Here is a 17600-nt window from a genome sequence, read left to right as displayed (position 1 = left end):
TTTGTTTTTTGAGCTGCTTCGCAAGACGATTTTACCCTATGGGCTTGCTTCGCAAGACGGAAACGTCTTGCAAGTTTGTTTCCTTTTTCTTAACCCTGTTAATACAGTTGCGACTTGACTTCGAGGAGCAACTCATAGAACGCGGTGTGGTAGCCTTTTTTTGAGGTTTTTATAGGCTTTGGTGATTTTTGAAGCTTTTCCAAAACTTTCCCGACACCGTGCTTCGCAAGACGGAAAAAATTGCAAGACGACAAAACTCGCGGAACGAATTAATTTCGTCTTGCGAGGCACCACTGTACGTTGGAAATTTATTGCATGGGAAAATATGGAAATATTCCCTCATTAAAATAATACATATAATGGAGTAAACAGTTTTTTAAAAAACAACAACAACCAAGCAGCACATCCATTCACCAGATGTTATCCTGTTCAACCTGAGCTAAAATAGAATGGATGCTTAAAAACCAACTTGTTGGTTAGAAGGGAATGTGGTCACAAGGGATTAGATCTAGGTTTAAGCCTTGCCCATGAATTGCTCCAAGGGATTAAATGAATGTTTAACCTGCCTTTCCTCATATGAACTTGCCTGAACCCTCAGATGTGCCGCCTCCATGAGAACAAAAGCAGATCAAGCCACGTGCTGGATCAAGCCACGGGCAAATTGGATCCAGAATCCTGTTCTCACAGGGACCAATCAGATGCCTGGAATTCCTTTTCATTTCACAACAGCAAGGGGAACAGAGTTGTCTAACCAGAAGACAGTATGAACAGAAGGCAGATCCACACCACCCTGGGAACTGCAGTTTGTTAAGGGTGCTTTGTGAGTGTGAAACTACAGTTCCCAGAATTCTTTGGGGGAAGCCATGTGGTTTAAATATACTTTGGATGTGCTTTAAATATATGGTGAAGCATCCTATTGGTGTCCTATTAAAGCATCTGAGCCATTTATTTATAGAAGTATTACTTTACCACCATATCATGAAAAAGATCAGGGTGGTGAACAGTGTCAAATCCTTAATCCCTTCAAAATTAAAAATACAGATAATCATTAAAATGGCTGGCTAATCAAAATAAAAATTAAACAACTTCACAGGCCTGTTGGCATAATAATGTATTCAAGAGACACCTAAATATCAAAGCAGCAGGGGAAAAGCTGTGGATAGGGCACATGAGATAACTTAATATCTATCTTATGTGTTATTGCGGCTGATTTTTATTATTATTACATTATTATGTTATTATCATTTTTACAATGCCTACATTTTCTTACACCAAGCCAATTGGTTCATTTAGTGCAGTATTGCTAACAAGTCAAACAACCTATACCATCACAAATTTCTTCCTAATGTTTAGTTGGAATCCCTTTCCGGTAATTTGAAAAGCTTGGCCTGAATCCTACCCTCTGAAGCGGCAGAGAACAAATTTTCTCTATCAAATATTTGAAGATGACTATTGAACATCCTTCCCCCAGGCTGAACATACCCGATTCTTTCAGTCCTTCATCATAGGACTTGGTCTCTAAGTCCCTCCCCATCTTTCTCACCTACTTCTGGACCACATTCTAGTTAGTCGATTTCCTTCTTAAACTGTGACTCTCAAAACTGGATGCTGTTCTCCAGATAAGGTCTGAACAAAGCAGAACAGAGTTACCGTTACCTGGTAATGACTTGGACCACTTGACTACACAGAGGAGCTGCCTCTCACATAGTTGATTGAGGCTGGTCAACAAAGCACTTGGGGTTTCTGGTTGTGTGTTGTCATATCCTGCATAGACCACTTCCGGTTCGATGCTCTCCAAGACATTGATCAGTGGAGGAATAAGCTGGACTTCTTGTGCTGGCGAAAAAGAGAGCCTTTGTGCCAGGGTTTGGCCGTCCTTAGGAAGGGCTACCGATGGCTGGAGTGCAACATCTAATGCTCTCAGCACTTTGAGCTTATTGAACTTCTTAAACTTTCGACCTGCAATCCAAAAACACACATCTAAGGGGCAGCGAACAGAAACAGAAATGCAAAGCAGATAAAAACATCATATAAGAATGCATACTTAATTCAATAAGCAGCTTTTTGTACAATCGCAATGTCGTATGCATAGTAGCGCAGCTAATATTGGGAACTGGTGAGATCAGAGTACAAACCAACTCTGCTTTAAAGTTCTTAGCTAATGATGAATTGATACCATGCTGAGCTCGCCACCACCTCACCCTCCTGGAAAACAGCAGCAGAGCAACTGACCAAAGGTAAGGTAAATGGAGAGACTTCACCTTCTGCTACTGCTGAGACTCCACTCATAGTTACCATATTTTTCCATGTATTGGACGAGGTTTTTTGACTCAAAAATCACATTAAAAAACTGAGGTCGTCCAATACACAGATAGTGGCATGGGGGGGAAAGCAGGGTGCTGCCAGCCATCCAGTTGATGGGAGCGTGACTTCCCCCGATGCCGCAGTGAGGGGGGAGCAATCTGGTTGGTGTTTTCTGCCCGCAGTTGCATGGGGGGGGGGGAAGCTGCACGCCGCCAGCTAGCTCGTTGGTGGGAGTGCAACTTCCCCCAATGCTGCTGCGCATGGTGGGCACTCCCTGGATCCTTTCCCCCACATGGCAGCAACAGGGGAGGCTGCGCTCCCACCCCCCGGGCCATCTCCCCTCATTTTCTTAAAATTGGGTCCCCAAAAATAGGGGGGTCTTATACATGGGGGCATCCTATAGCTGGAAAAATATGGTAGTTTGGCCACCAAAGCAACCCCCTTCATTCTCTGTTGTAACTTGTGGTTGCCAGGAGTCTGAGAAATGTAGGAATGCCTTGGTGGGAAAGCCTTGGAAAGCCTTGGAAACTTGCAATTCTCTGCAATCATGGTACTGAATCAAGGCTGCCTTCTATCACTTCCAGCTATGTTTTGCAGAAAAAGAAGAGGGCGGCAGGGGCATTACGAGAGAATCATAGAAACACAGAATTGTAGAGTTGGAAGGGACCCCAAGGGTCATCTACTCCAACCCCCTGCAATGCAGGAATCTCAACTAAAGCATCCTTGGCAGGTGGCCATCCAACCTCTGCTTAAAAACCTCTGCTTTAAAGGAAGGAGAGTCCACAACCTCCTGAGGGAGTCTATTCCACTGTCAAACAAATGTCAGATCATTCTTCCTGATGTTGAGTTGGAATCTCCTTTCTTGTAACTTGAAGCTATTGGCTCAAGTCCTATCCTCCAGAGCGGGAGAAAACAAGCATGCTCCTTCTTCCATGTGACAGCCCTTGAAGATAGGGCTGTCACATGGAGATAGTTGAAGACGGCTGTCATATCTCAGTCTCTTCTTTTCCAGGCCAAACGTACCCACCTCATAAGGCTTGGTTTCCAGACCACTGAGGTTGCTCTCCTCTGCACCCATTCCAGCTTATCAATTTCCTTCTTACATTGTGGTGCCCAGTAAAATGGCACAGAAAGGCAAGGTTTCCGGGGCTCATAGTGCTCCATTGGGCAGGTATTTTAAAAAGGGATCTCCAAGCTTATTGTGTGCTGGATGCCATCACTCAATGCAACAAGACTTGGAGCTGAGCATAGGTCCAAGCATACACCAAGCTACTTTGGGCCTGCTATAAAAATGAATCTGAATCACCGCATTTTAGGTGAACAAGTTCCAAGTCAAGCTGGAGATGGTTGCCTGTTATTAAACTTAAACATTTTGGGTCTGTTGTTGCCTATGGAACCAACTAGGTTTGGGATCAGAGACACTATAGCTATGTAATATCATAACCACATCCTGGGTCATCTTCTGCTAATTTAGGTTTATAGTCTGCTGTGCCCCATAGACTCAAGGCAGGTTATAGCAATAAATAGGCAATTCTCACCCTTGCCCTGGTCTAGAACAGGGGTGTGGGCTGGATGAGATCCACTAGGCCTCCCCACTTGGTCTGTGAAGCTGTTTCAGCCTAGCCACGGCCACCTGCCTCCAGAACAGGAGAAAACAAGCATGCTCCTTCCTCCATGTGACAGCCCTTGAGATAGTTGAAGATGGCTGTCATATCTCAGTCTCAAAGGTGGGATTTTGATAAAAGGCATTGCCAATGGGTTGCCTGCAAACAAACTGATTGTTGGCACTTGGGAAGCCCCATGCAAAGAGTGTTGCAACTGCTGACTGTTGCTACAAGGCTCTGTTTCAAACTGCATGGGCAAAAATGGGTCACCAGGTGTCACTGTAAGGTCAAGTGATAGACAGGTGTGCAACCTGCCAGCCATATGCAGTGCACCAACCCTGGCCTAGAAAGTTGTGTCTGCTTATTTCATCACTTTGCTCCTGTGATTTTCCATGTTAAGGGGGCTGTCAACAGGGTTTCCCCACTCCCCCAGCATAAAATAACATGGAAATGAGTGCTAAGCAAGCACTACATTCCATTGCTTTTCCAGAAGTGGCTGGACTTTCATGTGAAAGTTCAAATATAATGCAGAAATTAACAGTACGGGGAAATGTAGGGGAAAGGGGATCAAATGCTGTATGAATGCAGCCCTAGAAGAAGGGAAAGGGATGCTTCACAGAATGGAGGAGGGTGCAAAATAACAGTCTAGAAAGCAATTGGGCAGGGAAATATTCTCTTTCTCTTTGGCGATCACTCGTAACCAAATAAGACTGTCTTTCATAAACACGGTTTTAACAATGAGTCTGTAAGTGACTTTGGAGGCCAATTCTGGACCCACACGTCCTTCCACATAGGTATCCAATCTTTTCTTTGAATAGGGAACCTAATGAATGCTAGCTAGATCGAATGGATGTGAAATAGCTAGTATCAGCAGAATCTGGTTTCTATCCCTTTAAGTTGGAGAAGAAGGAGGAGGAGGAGGAGGAGGAGGAGACTGTGTCGTCCATCCCAGAAGACTGGGTTGCCCCAGCCACTCTGCGTGGCTTCCAACAAATTAAAACATTAAACATCATGGGGAATTAAGTCAGATTTCTGTGACTTTTAGGCTGCAATCTACACAATGCTTTTGTGGGACCAAGCCCCACTGAATACAGCAGCACTCAGTGGCACTTACTTCTGAGTAAATCTGCAGAGGTTTACATTGTGAGGAAGGAACACAGCACAGGATTTAAATGTCATGTGAAGTCAGCATAAGCATGCAATAAATGGGGACATTTGCTTCTTCCCTTTTGCAGAAGTATGTCAGAAACATGGAGCAGCTTTTGAGGCAATGTGGAAATATCCAGAGAAAAACAGAAAGTGTCTCCCAGATCCATATTCTGCGTTAGACCAAATTTGGTGTTTGTCTTCTCTGGACCTTAGGAGTAGCACTGGAGGAAAAGGCAAGGGATGATCAATAGTCTGTTTGGTCTCCTACAGAACTATTCATACCTAATTCTCGATTTAGATTTATTCCACTTTTCCCAAGGGTGTGGAAGAAAGTTGGAAGAGAAGGTACCAAGCTGTGCTAGACAATTCACTGCAAACAGACAAGTTTCTATGAAGAATGCTTCACCAAATAAGTAGGTGAAAAATGTTGACGATTTATTATTTCCCGACAGACTACCATAATTCTGCCTCCAAGGTCACTCTGCCCTCTTAGTTCTCCATGTACTCCAGAAGGAGTGGGCCCAGCCTAGAGAACAAAGCAGGGGTGATAGATCAAGATTTCAAAGACAAATTTGAAGTAACATCTTGTGAAAAATCTTACTTGCAAAGGGTTTTCATTTCCCCCCCTCCTGGGATGTGACATAGATAGGATAGAGCTGTTAAGTTTATTGAAAAGCGACACGAAGGGGCTCATCGTACTAGATTCTCCAGTGGTTAGTAAGCAGGTAGAATAACTATTTAGGCTCCACTACTAGGGATAGGCAAATTTGTCAATTCCTGCTTCTCTCAGCTTCTCATTTCTCCACCCTTTAGTTTTCCACATCTTAACATCGGTTTGCCCATTTGCCTTTAACAGTTCCTCATGAAAATTCAGCAGCACTTCTGCATGAACTTCTCAGAGTGTTTATTTGTATGCCTAAAATGCATTATTTTGCAAAGCCATGTCCCCATATGTCATACCTCGTGTTGCGTTCCACTCTCGTTACGGACTTTCAACTTATAAACACGGCAAACCTGTAAGTGTTTACTTCCGGGTTCGCCGCCCACGCATGCGCAGAAGCGATCTGTGTGCTTCACTGCACACACAGAAGCACTTGATTGTGCCACACACATGCACAGAAGAGGCACTCTAGTTGCGGACTTTTCAGGGTGCGAATGGCACCCCGAAATGGATTAAGTCCGCAACTAGAGGTACCACTGTAAAATGTATTTGTGTATGTTATTTTATGCACACTTTACCACAGTGTAGGCATCTGTGTGTGTGTGTGTGTGTGTGTGCACGCACGCACACACACGAAATGCATTGCAACGTTAAAAGAAGTGTGGTTTTCGAAAGACGGCTGCATTTCGTAAAGTGCAAATTGGGGAGGTTCACCAACTGAATTGCCTTCCTCTCCCTTCTTGGTGCACTGCTAGCCACAAGGAACCTTAATGCCATCCTCACTCTCTCCCACGCCCAGCCCAGCCCCAAAGAGAAGCATTTTACAGGAGAAAAGGCGAGGCTTAATCCCCATGAAAATTCGTCAGCGCTTCTGTGCAAATTTTTCCTAACGTACACATTACAGTATGCAATCTTCCCTTGCGTTCATGGTTTGTTTTTTTTTTTTTTGGTAAGGCTATTTCCCCTAATATAATGCATTTGGGGATTTAAAAAAGCTAATATATGCATTCATACACATTGTTTACCCTTAGTAAAGGCATTTTATACATTGGCTGCAGGACTGCACTGAAAAATTTGGAGAAATGTGAATTTCGAAGGATGGGTGCCCTTTGGCTTACATATTCTATTGGAAAGTGTAAATTAAGTAGGTATGCCTTTAAATGTGAACTGAATCAAACTTCTTCCCCATCTCCATTGCCACACTCCATAAAAAAACCCAACTGGATTGGGCAAAACAGTTTGCTAACCCTTGACCCTGCCTGAGGCTTCACAGAATGAGCATAATAAATATAACAAAGTAAACTAAAAATAATGTGCGATGGTGATGTGATCAGCTTTACAACGGATTATTTTTTTTAAAAAAAAAATGGTCTCATTTATGCCTCTGGTCACTAATGAAATTATGATGATCTCACGGGCAAAGCCATTGTCTCTGAGCAGTAGCGGAACAATAGAGTGTTCAATCCTGCGCAGGGAAACTGTCGGAAAAATGATGACAGAGCCAACACGGGTGCCAACTGAGAAGGAGTGAAGGAATGCGACATTTAGAAGTAGTAACAAGGAAAGAATGCTTAATTGCAGTGCTATAAATGCAAATCGGAACGCAAACACCCCATTAAACAAAGCAGTTCTAGCAAATACTTATCGCTATTATTTGGCGGGTCATTACAGCTGTTGTCTTGGGTTTTTTTTAAAAAAAATAGCTGCTGGCTGTTCAGAGCATAGATGTCAACTTTTCCCTGTTCTTGCGAGGAATCCTATTCGGAATAAGGGAATGGTTCAGAGCTCTTTCCTGAGTTGTTTGAAAGAAGGCTGGGCATTTCTGCTGAATTTTGGGCACAGCGGAGGGTCCCTAAAACTTGGGCGTGACCAGTGACCATGCCGACACACACACCCTCCAACAAAGAAAGGGGAGGAATGATTTTTGCCCTTTTGGAACACAGCACAAGACCAGTAGCAACCCTCCAATCTCTCTGAACCCCTCCAAACTTGGGACTGGGCGGGGCAGCTGGGAATTCTGCCCACAAAAGGGGCTTGCGTTGGCTCTCAGCCTCTTTTCCTCAGCTTAGAGCTACGAGACTGTGGAAACATATTGGCCTACTACTGTGATTTCGAACCTGCCGGGCTCTCTTAAGCCCAGAGTGCCTGGCAAACTCAGAGACAAGCCCATGTTCCTCCATCAGTGATGGACAGACCTTGGGTCACCCTCCTTGGGTTGACCCAGAAGCCAACCAGGTCAACCAATCTCAAGAGGAAGTGGGGAATATATAGAGAGAACCTAAGATAAAATGCTAGGTAAGGACTCAGTTGGGGGTAAGCGGGGGCTGAGTTACAAAGAGACTGTGAAGTCAAGTTGAAAGAAGACTGTGAAGACCAAACTCAATACAGTGGTACCTCGGTTTACGAACTTAATCTATTCCAGAAGTCCATTCTTAAAGCAAAACCGTTCTTAAACCGAGACACACTTTCCCTAATGAGGCCTCCCGCCACCGGTGCCCTTCCACCGTTTGGATTTCGTTCTTAGACTGAGGTAAAGTTCGCAAACCGGGATACTACTTCTGGTTTTGCGGAATTCGTAAACTGAATCATAACTGAATCATAAACAGGACTGTTCTTAAACCGAGGTACCACTGTATGTCATGCATTGAGTGCAAGGCTAGATCTAGACACATCAAAAAAGTGTTTCAGTTGAATGCGCTGTAAATTTAAACAGGGAAAACAGGTAGAGAGAAATGCGACTCTACGTCGTCACCTGGTGGCACAATGTTATATCACACATACAACGCAAATAAATCACTTTTTCTTTACCAGCCTAGCTGAGTCCTATGTTGGCTTGACTTGCAACAACAACAACAACAACAACAACAACAACAACAACAACAACAACAACAACATACCCATCCTGGTGCACTTTTTTCTTCAAAGGAAAAGATCTTGGCAGGGTTAGCAGCTTGGGTAGGGAGGTGAATTTTGGACAGAAAATCTCAAAAGAAGCAGGCACTGGCAGCTGCTTTTCATCAAATGGAAATAAGTTGCACACACACTGTTGCACAATGAACAGCTGCACAATGAACAGCTATAAAGCCAGATGTTGTACATCTGCACTGTGGATCAAAAGACAGTTTCTAGTTCTTAAGAGCTGTCAACAGTTAGAGCAATCTTTTTTTAACAAAACAAAACAAAAATGTGTTGCCTTGCAATGGCTCCTTGAAGCAGAGAAAAGCTCAAATTTCTTAGAAGACATTTTCCAGAGAACATTTCTGAGAAGTTTCTCTTTCCTACCCCTACCTTTGCAGGATCTTATCTGAATTCTAGGCATCGTGTGTGAGTTTTCTGTGGTGGCCACCTTCCACCCACACCCCACCCAAATTTCCCTAGCAAATTTCTGGAAATACACTAGGCAAACCTAAGCTATGTTTTACTGAGACCCATTAGAATTAATGAACATGACTAAGGTTATGTTTACTCATAATGAGTTGAATACCTCCCTCTAGGTTGAGCTCACTGTGAAGTATGCGAAGTGATGGCCAAAGTAATATACAGTGGGACCTCGGGTTAAGGACTTAATTTGTTCCGGAGGTCCGTTCTTAACCTGAAACTGTTCTTAACCTGAAGCACCACTTTAGCTAATGGGGCCTCCTGCTGCCGCTGCACCGCTGCTATGCGATTTCTGTTCTCATCCTGAAGCAAAGCTCTTAACCCGAGGTACTATTTCTGGGTTAGCGGAGTCTGTAACCTGAAGCGTATGTAACCTGAAGCATATGTAACCCGAGGTACCACTGTATTTGTACTGGTAGAAGAGGGGAGGGGACATGTGATGCCACAGTCACCACAAATGTTGAGCCACACACAAGAAATGGCTGGATAATTTCTCTTTCCCCTCATCGATGAAATGATTGTCACTCCTCATCCAAATGTTACATTTATTTCAGCTTCATCCCACAAATTTACTTGTAATTTATTGAGCCGATCTGCACTCCACCCTTCCAAAATGCAAGACAGCTAACAGGATCTATCCATTAATGGCAATGTTAAAATTTAACAGCTTCTGAAGTCCTGGAAAGGCAGTTACGTCGCCAGCTGCTAGGATCAGAAGGTTAGCACAATGGGCTCGACTTGTTTGCTAATGATCCACATAGGCTTGCACTGTCTCTCTCTGCCAGCAGTAAATTTAGTTTGCAAAAACCCGGGAAGTCGTGAAGGCACTCGGGGCCAAACGAGATGTGACGTTAATTAGGCAAATGCAGTTAACATCCCATGTCTATTGACTTGCAAACAGCAAGCTTGGCGGCCCTGACCCAAAAAAAGTAAAATAAAAAATCACGTCTCACTGAAGCTGCTATTTGTGTTTCAAAGAACATTTCCACTGACCTAAATGGAAGTTTCCCTTGAAATGCAAATAGCAACTTCTAAGAGGTGCATTATTTATCCACAACACGACAAGGAAAGAGTTAAAAAATTCCCCTCCCCGCCTCATACAACCATGGCTGCTCCCTGCAGTTTCTATCTATGTAACAATACAAATTACCATATTTTTCGCTCTATAAGACGCACTTTTTCCCTCCAAAAAAGTAAGGGGAAAGGTGTGTGCTTTTTATGGAGCGAAGGCAGGCTGCACGGCTATCCCAGAATCCAGAACAGTGAGAGGAATCGCTGCGCAGCGCTCCCTCTTGCTGTTCTAGCTTCTGGCTTAACCCCTCTGTCCCTTCCCCCACCTCCCGGGGGTGGGGGAAGAGCCGCGCTCCCTTTCAAGAGCTGCGCGGAGCATGTCTGTGGCTCTTGGGGGCTTCTCCCTCCTCAGACAAAAGCCTGCAAGCGCCACATACACACTCCACGCGGCTCGTGAAAGGGAGCGCTGAGCAGAGCCTGGGATGCCTACAGGCTCTGCTCAGCGCTCCCTTTAAAGAATAATTTTTTCCTTGCATTCCCCCTCTAAAAACTAGGTGTGTCTTATGGTCAGGTGCGTCTTATGGAGCGAAAAATATGGTGATTGCATTCACCCAATTGACATCACATCTATGGCCCTCAGTTTGCAGGAGGCCCACGTGGAAGGTTGAGAGGGACTCTCGTTTGATGCATTCCTAGGCCATGCTATCTTTCTGGCTCACATGACATGTGGTTCCCTACTGCCTGCCTTTCCATAAGCAAGCAAGACCAACTTGTATTCTGTGGGACATTGTGGCAAACACAGTGCTCTTTTTCTAGAAAAAGAGGCGCCTGAACTCAACATGAACGCCTCCCATGTTCTCAATAGTGCCCAACTGAGAGGTGTTGGAACTGAGTTTCGGCTGCAGAAAAAGCCCTGGGCAAATGTATTTCTTCTAGCACTGCTAGTCAGGGTTAGATCATAGAATCATAGAATCATAGAGTTGGAAGAGACCACAAGGGCCATCGAGTCCAACCCCCTGCCAATAATAATAATAATAATAATTTATTATTTATACCCCGCCCATCTGGCTGAGTTTCCCCAGCCACTCTGGGCGGCTCCCAATCAAGTGTTAAAAACAGTACAGCGTTAAGTATTAAAAACTTCCCTGAACAGGGCTGCCTTCAGATATTCTTTTAAAGATAGGATAGTGTTTTTAATATTCTGCTGGGAGCTGTCCAGAGGGGCTGGGGAAACCCAGCCAGATGGGCAAGGTATAAAAAATAATAATATTTTATTAAATTATTATCATAGTAGATCTGCACCTGCTTATATCCAAGCACGCAACTAATCCTTGTAGTTCATTATTCTGTCATCATGCATGCTGCAGGTGGAATGTCAATGGCGCAATAGCGATGGTGACACCCTATGAAAGTTGTGGGCTACAATTCCTATCATCCCTGAATATTGGTCATGTTTCCTGGGACTTATGGGTATTGTAGTCCACTACATCTGGAAGGCACCACAATGGCTGCCCCCAGTATAACTCCCTGCAATTCTTGTAACCAGCACCATGCAACTAACCATACCAATATGCCTTCCCCACTGCCGGCATCTCCCTATTACATCATCTGAACTGGATATGCAACCGCTCTCCAAACGCGTTTATCTTACATGTCTAACCTGCACCCCTAGGCTGGTTTCCACACAAAAATAAGTGTTGCCACAGTAAAATCAAACTAACGATGCAATCCTAAACACACATACTGGAGACAAAGTCCCAACAGGATATAACTTCCAAATAAACGGGCATCAGATTATGCTGTTAATATATTTTTGGTTTGGGGGGGGCTTCCCCCCTTATTTTATAATGTTTATTTATTTAAACTTTTCAACAGACAATGCAATGAAAGCCAAACTCATCTAGAAAAGGAAAGGGAGAAAGCAAAACAAACACACACAAAAGAAAGAGAAAACAGAGGAAAAGTGAAAGAAAAAACCACAAAGCCATCTATCAGAAGAAGATGCAAAGCTCTCTGTCTAAGATGTAGCTTAACCTTTTCCCACACAAAAGGTGTTAGAGCCTCCTGGGAGCTTCCCTTTCTTCTCCCAGTTTTCCCCCACCCCCTGAGAAATCTTCCCTTCCCTGCCTCTCACCCTGCCTCTTTCATCACCCATCCCTTCACCTTCCTGTGTGAATCATCATTAACACTTTTAAGACTGCAGAGTTAAGGTCCTGCAGTTCTTATGGAAAATGCTCAGGACATGAGGTCTGGGAATTCTCCTGTGAGAAACCATTCTGCAAGTATGTTTGAAAGCCCATTTGTGCGTGCTGTTGCCATTGAAATGGGTGAAATAAACCAAGGGATAACCAGCTGATTCTGAGAGATCACAAAGAGGCACCATGGAGGCCTTGTCCTCAATGGCAAGACCATGGCAGGACTCAACCAAATGGCACTTGTAGAGGTTAAAACACCCATCAGTGCCCAAACTACAATAGGTAAAAGTAAAAGGTAAAGGACCGCTGGACAGTTAAGTCCAGTCAAAGGCGACTATGGGGTTGCGGCACTCATCTCACTTTTAGGTCAAGGGAGCCGGTGTTTGTCCACAGACAGCTTTCTGGGTTGTGTGGCCAGCATGACTGAACCTCTTCTGGCACAACGGGACACAGTTTACCTTCTTGCCACAGTGGTAGCTATTTATCTACTTGTACCGGTGTGCTGGGACAGAGCAACGGGAGCTCACCCCGTTGTGGGAATTCAAACCGCCAACCTTCCCATCAGCAAGCCCAAGAGGCTCAGTGGTTTACACCCACGTGCCAAACCACAATAGAGAGCTGTCAACATTTCAGGCCTTGCAGTGTATCATGAGTAAAAAGAAAATTGAGTAGTAAATTAAAAGCATTGTAATGTGATGCAACTACAATAATATTCTGCTTCATACTTCTATGTGATTGTTTTGCAGCTGTATGGAAATGGATTTTGGGCGTTCTCCACCCTATTCATAAGCAGAGAAACTGAAGGAACCTTTCACCATATTCCTCTTACAATTATTCTTACCAGTGCTTTGCTTCTAGGGAAAAAGGTGCCAGTACTGCGTATACTTGAGTATTCCCAGAAAAAGCACTTAGTAGCAGTAGCAGTAGCAGTAGCAGTAGCAGTAGCAGTAGCAGTAGCAGTAGCAGTAGCAGTAGCAGTAGTAGTAGTATACTACTACCCTATATCCGTTAAGACCTCAGGGTGGTTCAAAACATAAAAATGCAATATAAAAAAACACACACAAAAAAACCCCAAAGCTAACCCAATATTCCCCCAGTTTTTCACTGTTACAAGCGGCAATAGCATATTGATATGAGCAATATGAGCCTTCTAATTCATGGGTCCAACAAGGATCCAATTGGCAATGGCCCCTAAGTATGTATGGGTCATTAAGGTAACAAAGGAAGTGGCTCTGTGCCAGAAAGAAAATGGGTGCCCCCCCTCCTTCAGCTGTCTAGAAAGACAAAGGGCAAAGTTGTGTATTTGTAGCAGATGTACCAGAAGCTAGAAGCAGGCCGAGCAGCTGAAAGATAGAGCCGTGCTCAATTTCTGATGCATTCCAAGTCTGTGGCTATAGGAGAAGTAAGACCCTCTTTGGGGGCTAATGCTATGAGCTGCTCCATTGCATGTGTGTATTGTAGAGACACCACAGTCTCTGCTGTCCCTCATTCCAAGGAAACTGAACCCTAGGTGAGCACCTGGAATCTCTGGAATCTTGAGATTGGAATCAGAGATTGGGGGAGAGAGTGCAACAATTCCCTCCTGCATGCTACTGAAGGCAGCTGAAGGTGGCATGCATAGTCCTCCCCCTCTCCCCACTGTATCCTCACAACAACCCTGTCAGGAAGGTTAGGCTGAGAGCCAGAACTCAGTGAGCCCCAAGGATGAGTGGAGATTTGACCCTCGGGTCTCACCCACATCCTTGGCCAACACTCTAACCCAGGGGACGCCAAGCTTTCTGAGCCCCATTTAGCCCCATTTGCTAACTAGAGAAGCTGACACGGGCACCATACCACTTGGAGACTCTCATAGTTATGCAGTATATAAATTGTTTAAATAAATAAACCCGTTCTAGTTGCTAGAAAACCATGCTTCTTTCAACTTCAGTAAGAGGGCTCTATGGGTGTGAAGGCGGCCTCTGTGGGTGCTGTCATTGTGGGTTGCACAGTGTGTGTGTGTGTGTGTGTGTGTGTGTGTGTGTGTGTGTGTGTATTCCCCATGACGGGGAAACTGAGCATTGGCTTGAGTCCCATGGAGAAACAATACATTGTACTGGAAAGATGGCATACAGCGCCAATACCAGCTGGTAGCCAACACAAGCAGTAAGATAACATCTGATTCATCTGCTCCTTCTTTAGGCATACCTATCCCTGCCTGACCCCATTCTTTTTTCGTAAAGAGCAGCTTATGTGGAGCTGAGGCAACTTTGAAAGCCACACCCAAATGCCTTCAAATAAAAGCCTCACAAAGCAGTTCAAAACCCTGGCGTATCATCAAGCAGAATTTAGGAAAGGATACGCCAACGACTATGTCAGCCCAACATCAGAAAATATAATTTCTTTAGAACAGCCACGTATTTCTGACGTCCACGAATAGCCACTTGTTTCCAAAAACGTGCCAACTCTGACTGTAAATGATACCCTGACTTGAAGCCCTGGTGGCCGAGCGTCCATCAAATTCAACTGTTTCCTACCACAAGTTTCCACTTTGAAAATGGAGTGGCACTGTGGATATAGGGTTCCAAATAATCCTTGCCAACAGAAAGAGGCAGAGAACATCCCTTTTGTGATGGCCTGGGACTCGGGTTCGGACTCAGAACCAGTGGGGACTCAGTCTGCACTGAATCCTTTGCCTCAGGCATCATCTGAACCAAGTCTGGGGCCTGATCCTGAAGAGTCACAGTCTGCACAGGTTCCCCTGCAACAAACACCAGCTGGGCCAAGTCAGGGGCCTGAGCCTGCCCTGGCTCCAGATGCGGGGATTACCATACCTTGTTGCCTTCAGCTGGGCCATCATTTACAGCTGCTCCACTAGCGGTTGGGTCAGGGGAGGCTGAGGCAGCCCCTGGGTCTAGTAACCCACCGACGTCTCCTGAGCTGCAGAGACTAAGGTCTGAGAGAAGGAGAGACCTGAGTACTTGCAGGAGGAGTGCTTGCCTTCGGGCGAAACAGGGAGGTGAGTCGCCGGGGGATCAGGACCGACAAAGATAAAAGGCTGTCGGACCCCGCCCCAGGTTGCAGGAGCAACACTGCTGTATGCTAGATCCTGCCTGAGATCCTGTACCTGTCCTCGTGTCCTACCTTGGCCCTGTTGGACTGACTCCTAGCGGAACCTTCGAATTCTGGGCCAGTCCTGGACTGCAGTTCACGGGTTACCCCCAGGCCAGGAACACCTTTGAAGCTTATCCTCATACTTGTTGCGGGATGTAACATAAGCAGTCAAATACAACACTTCCTGTTTGCCCAGAGTGGACACACAGGGGAGATGTTACTCCAGCCAGGAGGACTTCCTGTCACACCTGATCTGGAGCATCCTCCCCCTGCGTGTGACCAGGTAGATGGGCGTGACCCTGTGAGACCTCATAAAAGGGCTGTTCATGTTATTCCATCTTGATGTATTTTGCTGCCTACTGGCTCTCAGCAAAGCAGCACATGGGCTCATCTCCATACGGGATGAACTCAACCTCTCTTCTGTAACTACAAGCTAAAGCCTGCCTTCAGCGAACCTACTGTGAACTGAATGTAAGTAAACTTCTTATCACTTTTTAAGTAAGTAAGTAAATTTTTATTTATACCCCGCCCTCCCCGGCCAAGACCAGGCTCAGGGTGGCTAACATCAAATATCAAATGCATTAAAACACAATCAAACGACTGATTAAAATACAGCTTAAAAATTAGAATCAGGATAAAATTAAATGACTGCCGACCGTGGGGTCGGGAACCTCAAGTATTCATCAGGGCCAGCTATCCATGTTGGTCCCCCATGAGCTGATAAAAGGGCCAAAGAGGTAACTTATAGCGTCCCATAGAGGGGGGGTCAAACTGGGCCCGGATCAAAGGCCAGGTGGAACAGCTCCGTCTTGCAGGCCCTACGGAAGGATGTCAAGTCCCGCAGGGCCCTGGTCTCCTGCGATAGAGCATTCTACCAGGCTGGGGCCAAAGCTGAAAAGGCCTTGGTCCTGGTTGAGGCCAGTTTCATCTCCTTGAGGCCTGGGATCTCCAAGATATTATTATTAAAGAAGACTGTTGTGTCTTCTTTTTTTTTTTTTTAAGAGGGAACAAAGGGGATTTACCAAGAACACACACAAAAGCTCATACCAATAACAAACTTAGTTGGTCTCTAAGGTGCTACTGGAAGGATTTTTATTTTATTGGAGCCTGTGTAAGTTTTTATAGGTTAAAGCCAGCACTTTGAATTGGGCCCCAAAATATATAGTCAACCAGAATGGGTGCTATATGGTCCGAGCATCTGATCCCTATTATCAGCCTAGCTGCTGCGTTCTGCACTATATTCCATCAAAGGTAGTCTCAAGCCAAGCTCATTTCAGAAATCTAATCGTAATTACTGAAACTAGGTCATCCCCTTGGTTATTACACAAGGTGTTGCACAAACCTGACTAAGCACTTTTCACACTTTCACCAATTGGAAAGTAGACAAGACAGTCCTCAGAAAACCTTGCCCGATTCACCTGCTATAACAACATAGTCAATGTCTGATGGAGGCAAGTGATTGTATCCTAAGGATACCTCACAGACATGTTGCGGGAGGCACCAGTTGGCTGCACAAACTCCTCAGGTCCAGCTTGAGGTGTGTGTGTGTGTAGATTCTCCCCCTTCGCTGTCCCTGAGGAGCTGTGAACTCCATGCAGCAGTGTTTGGCTGCATTTGTTGGGAGTTTTTCTCTCCTTCCTTTTCTCTCCCAGCCTGCTTCACTGCTCTTAGCGCCAAACCAAGAAACATTCTAGGCTCTGATAAGCGTGATGGGAGCCCACGAGAAATTGCATCAACCACCCAGGCCACTGCTGCATTACACGGGTCGACCAGGGCTCTGACAACCAGGTCAGCTGTTGGAGGGGGGCAGACAAACCCAACTGGAAACCCTCTAGTTCTCCTTTGGGGATGGCCGACTGGATGGCTGCAATCCTACACATGCTTACTTGAAAGTAAGTCCAATTGAACTCAGTGGGTGAGTGAAGGTGTTAATCCCGGGGGGGTGGGGTGGATATTTTTTCCTAAGTCTTTCTTATGTTTTCTTTTACCAGAAAAGAAGAAGAAGAAGATCTGGATTGTGGAATATTCTCTTTGAGAATGAAGAACAAAATGTTGAAGGCAATGTGTTTCCATATTTAGTCTCCTGAAACGATTTCTGAAACTTCCTAGCAGGAAGATTTTTATGCAAGTCTATGAACAGTACCATCATACCTCATGTTACGTCCGCTTCATGTTACGTTCTTTCAGGTTATGTCCCGTGGCGACCCG

The 17600-nt window shown here is 45.1% G+C and overlaps 1 protein-coding gene across 1 annotated transcript in view; it reads right to left on the bottom strand.

The window, feature by feature from the left end:
* Nucleotides 1-17600, bottom strand: part of PGR (progesterone receptor) — a 59407-nt gene that overhangs the window by 7733 nt on the left and 34074 nt on the right. The window contains exon 4 of the mRNA XM_083499403.1: nucleotides 1657-1959. Coding sequence (XP_083355529.1) covers nucleotides 1657-1959 — 303 coding nt within the window. The remainder of the gene's footprint in view (nucleotides 1-1656; nucleotides 1960-17600) is intronic.

Source organism: Podarcis liolepis (genome assembly GCF_965112155.1).
Source record: "Podarcis liolepis genome assembly, chromosome: 4".
Lineage (NCBI taxonomy): Eukaryota > Metazoa > Chordata > Lepidosauria > Squamata > Lacertidae > Podarcis > Podarcis liolepis.
This window is presented reverse-complemented; position numbering and strand designations above follow the sequence as displayed.